Below are 14,622 nucleotides of genomic sequence, written 5' to 3'. Positions count from 1 at the left end.
TGTGTGCATGAGACACTGTGTGTCTGAGAGACAGAGACACACTGTGTGTGAGAGAGAGGGTACGTCTTCACTACCCGCCGTATCGGCGGGTAGCAATCGATTTATCCGGGATCGATATATCGCGTCTAGTTAAGACGTGATATATCGATCCCCGAACGTGCTCACCGTCGACTCCGGAACTCCACCAGAGCAAGCGGCGGTAGCGCAGTCGACGGGGGAGCCGCGGCCGTCAATCCCGCGCCGTCTGGACCCCAGGTAATTCGATTCAAGATACTTTGACTTCAGCTACGCTATTCGCGTAGCTGAAGTTGTGTATCTTGGATCGATCCCCCCCAGTGTAGACCAGCCCAGAGAGACAGACACACACATTTTGTGTGTGTGTGTGTGTGTGTTTGTGCGTGTGAGACACGCCTTGCCCCTTTAAGTATGTTGCCCTTTTAGGTAGATTGGCACTCAAAACAGACTCAGCAGCAGCCACCAGCAAGCTCCCTCCGTCCCACTCCTGAGCCTTGTCGCGTTCTGCCTCCCCCCCCGCTCTGCAGAGATGGGGTACAGGAGCATGGGACACCCTGACATCAATGCCCTCCCTCCTTGCCCGCTCTGCATAGCAAGCAGGAGGCTCCTGGGAGCAGCTCCAAGGCAGAGGGCAGCAGCAGGGTGGCAGTGTGGGGAGAGGCACCTGTAGTGTGCGGCACTTGATAGCTTGCTGGGTGGCTGCGCAGCTTACAGGGAACTTAGATTGGGACCATTGTATAAATGAGATGCTCGGGGTTGGTTTAGACTAGAAGTGGTGGAGGTTTGGTCCAGGTCAGGGATAAACGTGCCAGCTACCAACCCTGACCAGTTTTCCTGCTCTAGACAACTCTCGGCGGCAGAAAGGCCCTAGGCCCAGCAGCCAGGGCTGCAGCAGGGAGGAGGGGCTGTGACGTGTAAAAAGTTCTGAATGAAACATTTCCCACATTCAAAGCATCTCTGTGTTCGCTGTGGCTCCTCTGCCGTGAAATAAGAACTGAACTCTGAGTGAAACTCTTCCCACAATCCAGCCATTTATAGGCACGATCTCCAGTGTGGATTCTCTGATCTGGTGACTTGTCACTCAACTTTTTCCCCACAGTCGAGGCATTTATGGCGATTTCTCCCATGTGGATTCTCTGGTGCCTAGTCAGGTTTGAACTTTGAGGGAACTTTTTCCCAATAGGGTGTTTCTCCAGAATGGATTTGGTGATGCACAATACGATGTGAGGGATGAATAAAGCTTTTACAGGGTTTATCTCCCGTGTGGATTCTCTGATATCCCATAAGGCGTGATTTGTCACTAAATTCTTTCCCACACTCAGGGCATTTATAAGGTGTCTCTCCTGTATGGATCCTCTGATGTCGAATTAGGTTTGACTTATGATTGAAATTTATCCCACAGTCCTGGCATTTATATGGTTTCTCTCCCATGTGGATGCTGTGCTGTGAAAAGACCTGAGCTCTGAAAAAAAGTTTTCCCAGAATAAAGGTATTTATCGGGCTTCCTTCCTGTGTGTGTGGGTTCTCTGATGTATACTAAGGTGTGCTTTGTCATTAAACATTCACCCGCTGTCAATTCCTTTATAGGGTCTCTTTCCAGGGTGGGTTCTCTGATGAGTATTAAATTGTGCTTTACCAATAAACATTTTCCCACAGTTGAGGCATTTATGAGGTTTTTCCTGCCATGTGGGTGTTCTGGTGTCTAGTCAGGTTTGAACTTTGACTGAAGTTTTTCCCGCAGTCGGGGCATTTATAGGGTGTTTTTCCCGTATGGATTCTCAGATGCACACTAAGATTTGAGCTTTGAAGGAATCTTTTCCCACATTCCAGGCACTTATAAGGTCTCTCTCCTGTGTGGGTTCTCTGATGTGCCGTCAGATCTGAGCTCCAACTGAAACTTTTCCCACACTCAGGGCATATATAGGGTCTCTCTCCTGTGTGAGTTCTCTGATGTGCAATTAGGTATGAGCTCTGATTGAAACTTTTCCCACAGTCCAGGCACTTGTAGGGTTTGTCTCCAGTGTGGGTTCTCTTATGTCTAGTAAGGAGTGAGTTCTGATTGAATCTTCTCCCACAGTCGAGGCATTTATAGGGTTTCTCTCCCGTGTGGAGTCTCTGATGAATAATAAGGGCTGAACTGTCACTAAATGCTTTCCCACAATCCAGGCATTTGTAGGGTTTCTCTCCTGTATGGTGCATCTGATGTCTAACAAGCTGCATGTTCCAATCAAAACTTTCCCCACAGTCAAGGCACTTATAGGCTCTTTCTCCTGTGTGGGTTCTCTGGTGTGAAATAAGATCCGAGCTCTGAATGAAGCTTTTCCCGCACTCCAGGCATTTATAGGGTTTCTCACCTGTGTGGGTTCTCTCATGCCTAAGAAGATGTGAACCCTGAATGAAACCTTTCCCACAATCAAGGCACTTATAGGGTTTCTCTCCTGTGTGGATCCTCTGATGTGAAATAAGATGTGCGGTCTGGCTGAAACCTCTCCCACAGACAAGGCACTTATACGGTTTCTCTCCAGTGTGGATCCTCTGATGGGAAATAAGATGTGACCTCCTAATAAAGCTTTTCCCACACTCGGTGCATGTGTTTTTTCTCTCTTTTGTAGGGATTCTCTGCTGGGCTGTTTCCTTGAAGTCCTTGCAATCTCCACCATCATTTATGGATTCACACGTTTTCTTCCCTGGGTCATATCCCAGCAGCCTCGCCGACCTGCGCTGGTTTTCGCAGGTTTTTCCTGGTTTATGATTCTTATAAAAATTCTGCTTGGATCTTCCCAATACCGTTCCCTGCAGACCCACGTCCTCACCACCTTCCCGCTGTGGATTCTCCTCCTCGTTCTCACTCATCATCCCAGCACCCCCTGGAATACAGAGAGAGAATCCAGACAGGAGTCATCCCCTGTGCCGGGGAGGAAGGAACGAAAGGGGACCAGCAAAGAGGGGAAAAACAGCACAACAACCACTCGGGAGACTGAGAAAGGGAACATTTACTAATCCCTCTGTAATTTTTCCTTCTCTGAAGTGGGTCCCTGGTGCGCCAGGATCCATTAGAACTGGGATATTCCTCCTCATTTTCCAAGCATGGAGACTCCTCTGTTTTTTGAAGCCTTCTTGTTCTACCTTCACATTGTACAGCGTCAGGTACAACAACGGCACCACAGGGTGAAGCCAGAAACAGAGGTTTTGAAAATAAATTAAAGAAAAAATGGAGCCTCCATGCTTGGAAGAAATAACCTACCTGTAACAGACAACACGGAGCACCAAGAGAAATTGGATTCTGCCTCCAGATCCCTTCCAAATACCCAGGGGGAAGTAAAATCTGGGGACGGGGAGCTCCTGCCAGATCTCAGTCAGTGTGGGTGGGTGACATCTGCCCCGTGGATGGAGCTAGTCCCAGGAAGTGAGGGGAACAGATATGAATGAATACAAATAGGACAATACAATGCTTCTGCCGCTCTTTTTAGGCACTAGCTCTAGCAGAATTAGTGCATGTACATCTACCCGAGCTGGGAATCACACCACCCAGATGCTGTGCAGACGTAACCTAAGAGAATTGGGAAGAACCTGAGCAGAAGCCAAACTGACTACATCACAACCCCCCCCCCCCCGCTTCTAATAACCGAGGGGACGGGAATCCCTTACCCAGCGAGGTCACCGTCTCGTAGTTCTCCTGTATGACGTCCCTGTAGAGGGCTCTCTGAGTGGGGTCCAGCAGAGCCCCCTGCCCCTGGATGAAATACACAGCCACCTCCTTGAAGGTCACCGGCATCTGAAACAACAAGAGTCCCCCACTGAGCACCTGCAGCCCCAGCTACTATCCCGCTATTCATGGAGGAGGAGGGCCGATAAAATGGAAGCTCTTGGGAGGAGGGGGAGAGAAAGGGTAGCAGAATCCCACCCTCACCCTACTCAGAGCAGCTAGGAGGCTTCAGGAGGGGAGAAAGAGAGAGCTCCTTGTCCCTCCCAGGAGGGAGAAGAGCAGGGGCCTTCATGTTCATCACATACTTACTAACCAGAGGGTGACAGAGGAGGTGGAGCCCCTCAACAGGGTCCAGGGACAGGAATCCCAACCCCCTCCCCATTCCCAGCAGCTGGGAGTGAGGGGACAGGGCCTCTCCCCTTTGTATTCCACAGCAGCCTCTGCATGGTGGCATTCGCAGCTGAGACTGACCAAGTAGAGATAGGTCCCTTTGAGAGGCAGGGATGTATGCATAGGCGCCGACTCCGTGAGTGCTCCAGGGCTGAAGCACCCACGGGGGAAAAATGGTGGGTGCTGAGCACCCATCGGCAGCCCCCCATTAGCTCTCCCCACCCCCCCAGGACCTCCTGCCCACCTGCAGGCCCCACGGATCAGTGCCTCCCCCTCCCTCCCTCCCCACACCTGCTGTAATCAGCAGTTTCAAGGGTCAGGAGGCTGGGGGAGAGTGGGGGGAGGAGTGAGGACGCGGCGCTCAGGAGAGGGGGTTAGAAGAGGCGCGGCAGGAGGGGAGCGGGAAGAGGCAGGGTGGGGGCAGGGGCTTGCGGGAAGGGGTAGAGTCGGGGCAAGGCCTGGGGCAGAGCCGGAGGTCGAGGAACCCCCGGCACTTTGGAAAGTCAGCACCTGTGGGTGCATGACCCACCCCTCTCCTCAGCATTTCCTGTTCGCTAGCTCTGGCAGCTCCCCAGTCAGCATGTTTTGTGGATCCCATTTTTCGGTGCTTAGCTTTGCCCAGGGATAATATAGGGAGCCTGGGAGCCTAACTCACGGCTGTGGTTTCCACTGGGAGGCAGGGCACCTAAACATTACGTGCTGCTATGCTGATCATTGTAATGCCTAAATCCCTTTGTACATCTTGCCCTCAGTGATTTTCCCATCAGTATCTGGGAGACACTGGTTCCCTACATGGGGGAGGCTTAAAGAAGGAGGAAACAATTTCCTTCTCACATATCATGGTGAGTTGATCATTGGGGAGTCTAATCCCCCACCCACCCGCCCACCCACTCTCCATTTGGTGTTAGGGATTTTTGAAGCCAAACGGAAAAGAGAACATTGAATTTAGAAAATCTTGTCTGACCTCCTGTATGATACAAGCCAGAGAAATTCGTCCAGTTACTCCTGCATTGAGCCCAGTCACTTGTGTTGGACTAAAACATATCTATCAGAAAGGCATCTTGAACTCAGGAGATGGAAAGTCCACCACTTCCTTTGGTAGTTTTCTCCAGTACTTAATCACCCAGTTTTCCATTTGAATTTCACTGGCTTTATCTTCCAGACATTCATTCTTCTCATGCCTTTCTCTGCTAGAGTCTAGAGGCCTTTAGAGTGTGTGACATTTCCCCCTTGTAATGAAATAAGTGACTCAGGGCAATATTTCTCCTCCAAAACTAAGAAAATCTTATATAATACAAAAATTAGAGTGCAAACATCAGTGAATGTTGCGATTTTATATCACTATTTGACAATTGAGAGAGAAAATTAGGGAAATAGGAAAGGATTGATTTCAGCTAATTAGAGAGGGAGACGGCAAAATCTATTTTTTTTCTTTATAGTGGGTATTTAGAGAAAAATAAGGAAAACATTTATGCAGATAATATGTTAATTAATAAACAGAAAGAGGACAAAATTTGAAAGGATTTTACATAAAAATCTGGGAAGTCAGAAAAAGGAAAAAATCGGAGGGGTTACACAGGAATATTATATTAATGGAGAGAAAAGGGGCTAGACTAGTGGTGATTTATTTATGTATTATTTTATGTATTATTTATGCTAGATTTATGTACAGGATTGGCAGAATTTGATGATTTTTTATCATTTCAATGGTAATACGAATGTTTAGTTTTAAGGATTTATTTTCAATTTTTACTGATTTACATTTTTGCAGTTGTGGGAAATTGTGGGGCGGATCAGACAACAATTAATGACTGTAGATATTGAGAATTGAAAAAGTTAAAGCTTTACACATCTTAAACACACGCAGTCATGATCACATGTCAAAATATACCAAGTAAATATCTTTAAATCAAACTCTAAGAAATTCTATAGCAGCATTTTATTCATTTGCCTATCTGTACATTTCCTTATTTCTGATGGAAATATTTTTTCACCCACCCTTTGTGTGTCTACGGAGAAATTGACATTTACCCACATTTATGACAAAAATCTCATCCTTCCAAGCCTTTGTATGTAGAAGAGAAACAAAATTTGAGCAGACTGATCTCACTATAACCCCCCCCACTACACCAGTAGCAGGTTATTCAGGCTGCCTGGCACACGGGCATTAGGACACAGTCTGGGAGCGGGTCACACTCCGGGCTGTTCAGTAGACCAGGATCCTGCCCCCGTTCAGAGCAGGTGTCTCTGATGGAGCAAACAGGGCCCAGCAGCAGTTCAGTGCTGGGGAGATTCACCCATCGCCGGGGCAGGAAGGGGCCTGTCTCCGGGGAGGGAGGGGCTCGGAGGTTTGTAGCGGGGTTACATTTGCAGATCAACAATAACCTCCCCCTCCCCGCCCCCATTTCAGTCTCATTTCTCACCCCTCCCTGACAGCCCAGCCCCAGGGACACAACAGGGACCCCCTGGGGCCCGCCCACGCCCCCCCCAGCCGCTCTGCCCCCGCCTGAACCCCCAGCTGGCCCCGGGGCAGATCCTGGGCAGAGCCCGGGCGGCGACTCGCTGCTGGGGCCGCAGCTCCGGTCCCTCCGCCAGGCGCTTCCCAGCCAGGGAGCAGCTGCCCGGGGCGGCGAGATCTGGGGCCGCTGGTGCAGAGTCACTTTCCGGCCCTTCCCCCGGGTCCCCCCATCACCTGCAGGCTCCGGCTCGGGGGCTGGGGCGGGCAGAGCCCGGGGCGGGACGGGGGTTAGTGCCGGTCTCGCCCCGCACGGACCCCGCCGGGGAGCAGCAGCGGCTCAGCCCGGGCTCCCGGCTCACAATGGAGGATCTGACCCGGGAAGATAAACAGAGGCCGAGCGAGCGCAGCCCGCCCCCTCCCAGCACGAACCGGGGCCCTGTGGGGGCAGCAGCTACGGACCCCCCCGCCCCATACCCCGCTCAGCCGGGGGGGCCCCGCCCGAAATCCCTCCTCGCTCCCTATAGAGACCTGCCCCGCCAACCCCACCACCGCCCGGGTCACTGAGAAACGCGCCCCCTGCAGCTCCCGGGGGGGGGGGGAGCTGGAAGTGAAGGGAGGGTGCAGCTGGGGAAGCTGGAGGGGGTGTTTGGCAGCTGTAGCCAGACCCCAAATGAATCGCTTTGTACTGTGTCAGACCCTAGCCCTGCAATTGACCCAGAGCATTCCAACTAAAACCCCATGTCTTCTTCCCACTGCTTTTCTCCCTTTCTTCAGGCCAAAGACAAAGGCTGCCGTGGATTATATCAGTCTAAAATAAAAAATAATACTTAAGATTTGTTTACACTAGGATTTTTGGGGGCGACTGGGGTTTCTAGGCATTGCATTTCAAGGCCCCTAAATACCCTTGGAAAAGCAGTGACTTTGCAAAAGGTTTAGGGGTCGTGATGGACAAGCAACTCAGCATGAGTTCCCAGTGTGATGCTGGGGCAAAAAGGGCTAATGTGACCCTTGGATGTACAAACACAGGAGTGGGGAGGTCATTTTACCTCTGTCAATGGCACTAGGGAGACCAATGCTGAGATAGCAAATACAGTTCTGGTATCTGCACGTTAAAAAGGATGTTGAAAAACTGGAAACAGCGCAGAAAAGAGACGCAAACCTGATCTGAAGTCTGGACAAAATGCATTCCAGCTTATACTGCTCGCGGGGGTGGATTTAATATGCCGAGAGGAGAGCTGTCTCCTGGCAGCATAGAGCATCTTCACCAGACGCGCTGCATTGGTGCACCTGCACTGCTGTAGCACTTCTAGTGTAGACCAGCTCTCACTTTGGCCATGGTGATGGGGGTCGGCCTGGCTTCAGGGCTGAAGAGGTCTGTGGATAGTTCTCTGGCTTCCTTCTTGGCTGTGATCTGCTCCTCTGTTTGTACAGTGCCTAGCACAAGGAAGACCCTTTCTCAGTGGGCCCTTAAGCTGTGATGAACACGATTCATAATAATACTCAGCCTGGTCCTTTCGTAGCTCTTTACTATTCATAAGAACATAAGAGCGGCCATCCTGGGAAAGACCAAAGGTCCATCTAGCCCAGTATCTTGTCTTCTGACAGTGGCCAATGCCAGGTGCCCCAGAGGGAATGAACAGAACAGGGAATCATCAAGTGATCCATCCCCTGTCGCCCATTCCCAGCTTGTGGCAAACAGAGGCTAGGGAGACCATCCCTGCCCATCCTGGCTAATAGCCATCGATGGAGCTATCCTCCATGAATCTATCTAGTTCTTTTTTGAACCCTGTTATAGTCTTGGCCTTCAAAACATCCTCTGGCAAAGAGTTCCACAGGTTGACTGTGCATTGTGGAACTCAGGGATGGCTTCACCCAATACTTGCAGGCTAGTTCCTGTCTCTATCAGGCCCCAGTGCAGCAAGTTAACAGTTCTCAGCCTCAGCTGTCTGGTTCTCAAGAGAAAACCCTGCAGTTTCCCAGATCTGCATCTCCCACTTCCTACACTCTCCCCCCTCCTGACCAGATCTCACCTCATTGCAGGGCATCAGGCAGTAACCTCCATCCCCATTTCAGTCTCTGCCTCTCAGACTGCGACTCTCACACTTGCCCATTGGTGTTTGTTTATTGTGGTTATTTGGAATTATAACCGTTCAAACACCACAGATATCTTATGGCAGTGGGTGGAGGGAAAGGCCAAATAAAATAAAAAAGGCCTCTTCTGGCAAAGGGTCATTTGTCTTGTGAAGTCCCAGATAAATCGGCTTTTCATCATGTCAAACTAAATTAATATCCCAAGACGGGAACTATTTCATTTCCATGGAAGGGCTTAGGGTGTGGTTGGTGGCCTGTGATATATAGATGATTAGCTTAGATGATCTAGTGGTCCCTTCTGGCCTTACATTCTATGATTCTATGTGACCAAAAGGCCTTCAGCAAAGAGGGAACAACCCACAATAAAGACCGGGCTGTACGATACAATTAGGTTCATGGAAAGTGACGTCCCAGAGCATGTTCCTTCTGACTCAAACTCAGGAGAACAGATTTATACTTGGTCTCCACTGAACTGTCTAAACCTTTGGAGTCTTCTTATAGGATCATGTTATTTTCAGAAGTTTTAACATCATTCTAATGAAAGGGGAAAACCCAAATCCTTGAGCTCTGAATGAAACTTTTCCCACAGTCAAAGCATTTATAGGATTTCTCTCCCGAGCGGGTTCTCTGATGAGTCACAAAGTGCGAGTTATCACTAAAACTTTTCCCACAGTCAAGGCATTTATAGGGGTTATTTCCCATGTGGATTCTCTGATGTCCCAAAAGGCGTGACTTATCACTAAATTCTTTGCCACACTTAGGGCATTTATAAGATGTCTCTCCTGTATGGATCCTCTGATGGCGAATTAGGTTTGACCTCCAACTTAATCTCATCCCACAGTCCTGGCATTTATACGGTTTCTCTCCCGTGTGGATTCTGTGATTTGAAATAAGATCTGAGCTCTGAAAAAAAGTTTTCACACAGTAAAGGCATTTATAGGGCTTCTCTTCCGTATGGGTTCTCTGATGTGTATTTAAGTGTGTTTTGTCGTTAAACTTTTTCCCAGAGTCAATGCATTTATAAGGTTCTGTGTGAATTCTCTGATGTCCAATAAGGTGTGAGTTGTCACTAAATCTTTTTCCACACTCAAGGCATTTATAGCGTGTCTCACTCGTGTGGGTTTTCTGGTGTCTAAAAAGCTGCGATCTCAAACTGAAGCTTTTCCCACACTTTGTGCGTGTGTTTTTTCTCTCGTGTGTGGATTCTTCGCTGGGCTGTGGTTTCCTTGAGGTCTGTGCATCTTTCTCTACAATTAATGGATTTAATCACTTCCTTCCACAGCTGGCTTCTCTCGGACATGCCCTGACTCTCACAGGATCTTCCCTGGTCAATATTGCAGGAAACGTTACATTCATGTCTTCCTGATACTATCCCGCACAGTTCCATTTGCTCGGGACTTTCCAGCTGGGAATTCTCCTCTTCATTCTCACTCACCTTCCCTTCACCTGCTGGGATAGAGAGAGAATCCAGACAGGAGTCATTCCCCAAGCCAGGATGAAAGGGGAACAGCAAAGAGGAGAAGACAACACAGTAACTTCGGGAGATTGAGAAAGGTGAAATGGACTTACCCACTGTCGCAGTTTCAGGGCCGCTGAAATTGTACTCCCCTTCTGTGGTGCACCAAGGTCACACACGTTTAGGGTTCAGGATCCCAACCATCAGCTCCTTTAAGACCTGGGGGTTCAAAGGCTCACATTGAGCATGTGCCAGACAAAAATGGACTTTTGGGGGGGAAGAGTGTTACGTGGTTTTCCTGGGGGATACATAGTGGGGGTGAATGCAAATTCCCCACCTCCAGTCATGAAGCTATGGCCTGAGAAGGGGACCGTGGTCTGCCAATCAAAGACCCAAGCAGTATAAAGGAAAGACTGAATGAGTTGTAGATTCCAAAGCCAGAAGGGACCATCTAGATCCATCTGTGATCATCTAGTCTGACCTCCCATAGAGCACAGGTCGCAGAACTGCCCCCAAATAATTCCTAGAGCAGATCTTTTAGAAAAACAGCCAATCTGGCTTTTAAAATGATCAGTGAAGGAGAATCCACGACGACGCTCGGTAAATTATCCCAATAGTTAATTACTCTCGCCACTAAATATTTATACCTTTTTTCCAATCTGAATGCCTCTAGCTTCAACTTCCAGGCATCGGATCGCGTTAGACTTGTCTCTGCTAGATTGAAAAGCCCAATATTAAATATTTGGTCCCCAGGCAGATACATATAGACTAATAGACTTTCAAGTACATAAAAGGTTGTTACACACACACACCTGGACTTTGCAGGATTTCATATACTAGATAATAGTCTATCTTCAGCCCTCATCCGAATTTTTCTGAAATGACGCCCCCTCCTTAACACAGCGCAGATCCCTGGGAGCAGATTCCCAGGAGCTGCAAGATCTGAGGATCAGCGGGGACCATTTGTGCAGAGTCTAGAGGAGTTGGAACAATTTGTATAGTGGGGGTGCTGAGAGCAATTGAACCAAACCCTGCATATGATGGAAACCACTTCAAGCCAGGGGGTGCGGCAGCCCCCCTAGTTCCAGCCCCCAAGGGCAGAGTCACTTTGCCGATCCCTGACCCTTTCCCCCAGGTCTCTCCCCATCACCTGCAGGCTCTGGCTCCAGTGCTGGTGTGGGCAGAGCCCGGGGCTGCCCCAGAGGCTGGTTCCAGCCACTGGCAAAAGTCCTCACCCGGACTGGGCACGGGGGGGCGTTGATGAAGGTTCCCTCCCCCGCGTAGGCTGCTCTCATTCCCGGTTCTCTGGTCACAATGGAGGAGGAGGAGCTGACCTAGGAAGATAAACACAGAAGTTGGCTGTAGTCCACGAAAGCTTATGCTCTAATAAATTTGTTAGTCTCTAAGGTGCCACAAGTACTCCTGTTCTTTTTACAGAGACTAGCTTGAGACAGAGCCTCCCCTGAGAAAGAACCAGAGCCCTCGGGATACAGCTAGGGTGACCAGACAGCAAACATGAAAAATCGGGATGGGGGTGGGGGGTAATAGGAGCCTATATAAGAAAAAGACCCAAAAATCGGGACTGTCCCTATAAAATCGGGACATCTGGTCACCCTAGATACAGCAGCTGATTAATCCCCCCCCCCCCACATCCCTCTCGATGCACACCCAGATCTGCCACTCGGGAGGAATCCTGCCACACTCCGTCTCTCTGCCCTGCAAGAGCGGACCCCACCTGCAGCCCGTGCCCCCAAGAAACAGCTCCCCTGCGGCAGGGAAGTGAGTGAATTGCTGGGAGAGGCTGCCTGGGGCTGGGGGATGCAGAGCCCCCAAGAGGCAAGGTGGCTGCAGTGCAATGGGTTTATTACTGGGATCCGGGCAGCTGGAAGTGACTTGCACTGGCTACAGTGTTGAGGGTCTTGTCTACACCTACAGGTTTGCACTGGAGCAGCTGCCCCGCTGCAGCGCGTAAATGAATTAGGCCACGTCTACACAGCACTTTCGCCGTGAAACTTTTGTCACTCTGGAGTGTGAAAAACTCCTCTCCTCCCCCAAACGACAAACGTTTTCCCAACGAAAAGCGCCGGTGTAGACAGAGCTTCGTTGGTGGGAGACGCTGTCCCGGCAACGAAGCAACTGCCCTTGTTGGAGGTGGTTTTATTTTGTCACCGGGAGAGCTCTCTCCCGGCAACAAAGAGCATCTACACAGCGCACCTTACAACGGCGTGGCTGCAGCAACACAGCCGCACCGTTGTAAAGTGTGCAATGTAGACGTAGTCTTAGTTAATCCACTTCGTAGAGAGGTAAGGGTACCACCTGGCCGGTATGTTAGCGGCCTGGCTGTTTTTTTGTTTTTTTTAATGGATTTGCCAGAAAAATATTTTAAACTGCCAGGTTTATTTTTTTCCATGTGGGCCTAAAGATTTGTATCCTAGTCTCATAGGACACTGGGATAGCTAATAAAAGTTTCTGTGCCCAGCTACAGATGGTGCAGCGTTCCCACTTCTGCAGTTGAAATGAGAACAGATCAAAACTGTGGAAAATACAGCAGCTGTCTGCCCACCAACACGCACCCGTGTGTGTGTGTGTGAGATAGGGTTTGAGTCACGCGAGAGTGAGGAGACCAGTGATGTCATCAATCTTAGTTCTATGTGTTATCTTTCTAGATACTATACGTGGCTGTTGAAAGGGAGGGTGCAGCGTTGCCCGGTGGTTGAGGGTTGGGGAAAGTCCCCACCCGGGCTGGGCACAGTTGATGAAGGTTTCCCATCTGGCACGCTGCTCTCAATCCGGGTTCTCTGATCACAGTGGAGGAGAAGGAGGCGGCGGGCTTGCCTTGGGCGTGGGGTGCTGGGTTTTTGCATTTCAAAGGGGGTAACCCTAGCAAGAAGTGGTAGCTATGTCGGTGGGAGAATTCAGCTTCATTATATTCTCAGAAGGACACTTTAAGTTCCCAGATGCTCCGTGGACAGGCCTGAGTTAAGCAGAGTGAAAAGACGGCACACAAAATGGTAAGGTGAAATACACAATTGCTATATGTTTGAGAACATAAGAATGGCCATACTGGGTCAGACCAATGGTCCATCTAGCTCACTATCCTGTTGTTCTGATTTAAAATATACATTTAAAAATTGCAGGCCATTGTAGCCTGGAGAGAGTGGGAGGTGCTCTGGTTTGCTACCTAAGGCTTCTCAGTCCTTTCAGGTGTTCCACATTCTGGAGGACGTAACAATCCTGGTGGCTCCTGAAGGGCAAAGGGAGATTCCATTCCAAGGTACCGCTCACAAGCCGGCTGTGTATGCCACAGAGGTTTTTCAAGCATGTGACGTCTAAGCAACTCATCTATGAATGGAATAGGCTGATGTCGTATAGCCTCGGGCCCGGAAAATACACCCTTCCCTGAAATATGATTGCCTATTTGGAGTTCATACTACGGGAAAAGTTTGCAGCTATCAGAACCTGCGATTGGGTCGAAATTCACGGTGGAAATCAACCGGCTGCTGCGTTAGCATCTGCACAGATTACTGCTTCCCTATGGCTTACAATACAGCCTACTCTGACTACATCTACCTACGGACTACATGCAAACACACACGATAGCATGGCCTGCACAGGCAGCCCCCCCCCTTCCCTGTCACATTTCTAGACTGTGTACCACCCGCGTATTTCAGACAGTGAATTCGTCACCTACGCACTACACTTCCGCGCTGTACAATTTATTGTTCACAGGTACACCGTGACGTAGGCGATTTGTACGGTGTGGTGTATGAAAATGGAAGGCAATATCCGGGTCTTATATTTAACACCCCGACGCATCTTTGTAAGAACTTGCAGGTATCTAGTAGAACGGTAACGTTAAATATTTGTTTCCCTGCTGTTTGCGCTTCCCGGTCTCCACTTTGAATTCCATGGGTGGTGGTGGGGGGGCGTTGTAGGTATGTGGGGGGTGAGGATTAAGACGCTGGTGTACATTTCGCCATTAGTGGGTATGTGCTGCTTCCCACAGCTTGTAATAAACAGTGCGCTGGGTCATATACCAGAAACCCCTCTCCTCCCATTCGTACATTCATAACACCAGACCTAGTGCCAAAAACCTACCAGGCTCTGAGGCTACGTCTGCCCCTTCTGTTTCTGCTGCTGCTTCCGCAACTGGCTGCTCCTTTGGGGGGTCATCAAACAGCTCCTGCCAGTGTGGACCCAGCAGCAAAACTATCTCAAGGACTGGCATGGGCCGCGGGAGCCAAGAGGGCCGGAATAGGGGAGGCCCCATCACTTTTTACCTGCCTTAAGGGCAAACGACAGGGGCGGGGGGAGTAGGGGGCCGAAAGGAGGGAGCAGGGGGCATGGCCCCGGGAAGAGGCTCTCAGGTGGAGTGGGGGGTGGGGCCCCAGTTTGGGCGCTGGTGGCTCCCCCACTTCTAGGGAGCTTCTGGTGCTCCTGGCATGAGCACGGGAATGGCTGCGCTGACCTCCTCCGGCGGCTGCTGGCTCCCCTCCGGTGCTATAC

General features: G+C 50.0%; 2 protein-coding genes and 1 long non-coding RNA gene across 3 annotated transcripts in view; all 3 read right to left on the bottom strand.

The window, feature by feature from the left end:
• LOC117886903 (zinc finger protein 345-like) overlaps positions 1 to 8,165 on the bottom strand; it is a 115,344-nt gene extending 107,179 nt beyond the window's left edge. The window contains exon 1 of the mRNA XM_034789023.1: positions 6,804 to 8,165. The gene's annotated coding sequence lies outside the window, so the exon portion shown is untranslated. The remainder of the gene's footprint in view (positions 1 to 6,803) is intronic.
• Positions 1 to 14,622, bottom strand: part of LOC117887100 (zinc finger protein 208-like) — an 882,934-nt gene that overhangs the window by 59,745 nt on the left and 808,567 nt on the right. The window contains exons 3-4 of the mRNA XM_034789342.1: positions 3,664 to 3,790; positions 1,684 to 2,882 (exon numbers count right to left, since the gene is read on the bottom strand). Coding sequence (XP_034645233.1) covers positions 1,684 to 2,882; positions 3,664 to 3,790 — 1,326 coding nt within the window. The remainder of the gene's footprint in view (positions 1 to 1,683; positions 2,883 to 3,663; positions 3,791 to 14,622) is intronic.
• LOC117887030 lies at positions 8,334 to 11,567 on the bottom strand. Its single transcript, XR_004648110.1, has 3 exons — positions 11,267 to 11,567; positions 10,230 to 10,335; positions 8,334 to 10,109 (listed from the first exon to the last, which is right to left on the bottom strand). It is a non-coding gene; the product is annotated as an uncharacterized LOC117887030 (long non-coding RNA).

This window comes from Trachemys scripta, chromosome 14, assembly GCF_013100865.1.
Source record: "Trachemys scripta elegans isolate TJP31775 chromosome 14, CAS_Tse_1.0, whole genome shotgun sequence".
Lineage (NCBI taxonomy): Eukaryota > Metazoa > Chordata > Testudines > Emydidae > Trachemys > Trachemys scripta.
The sequence above is the reverse complement of the archived record's forward strand: the minus strand, read 5'-3'. Positions and strand labels throughout refer to the sequence as shown.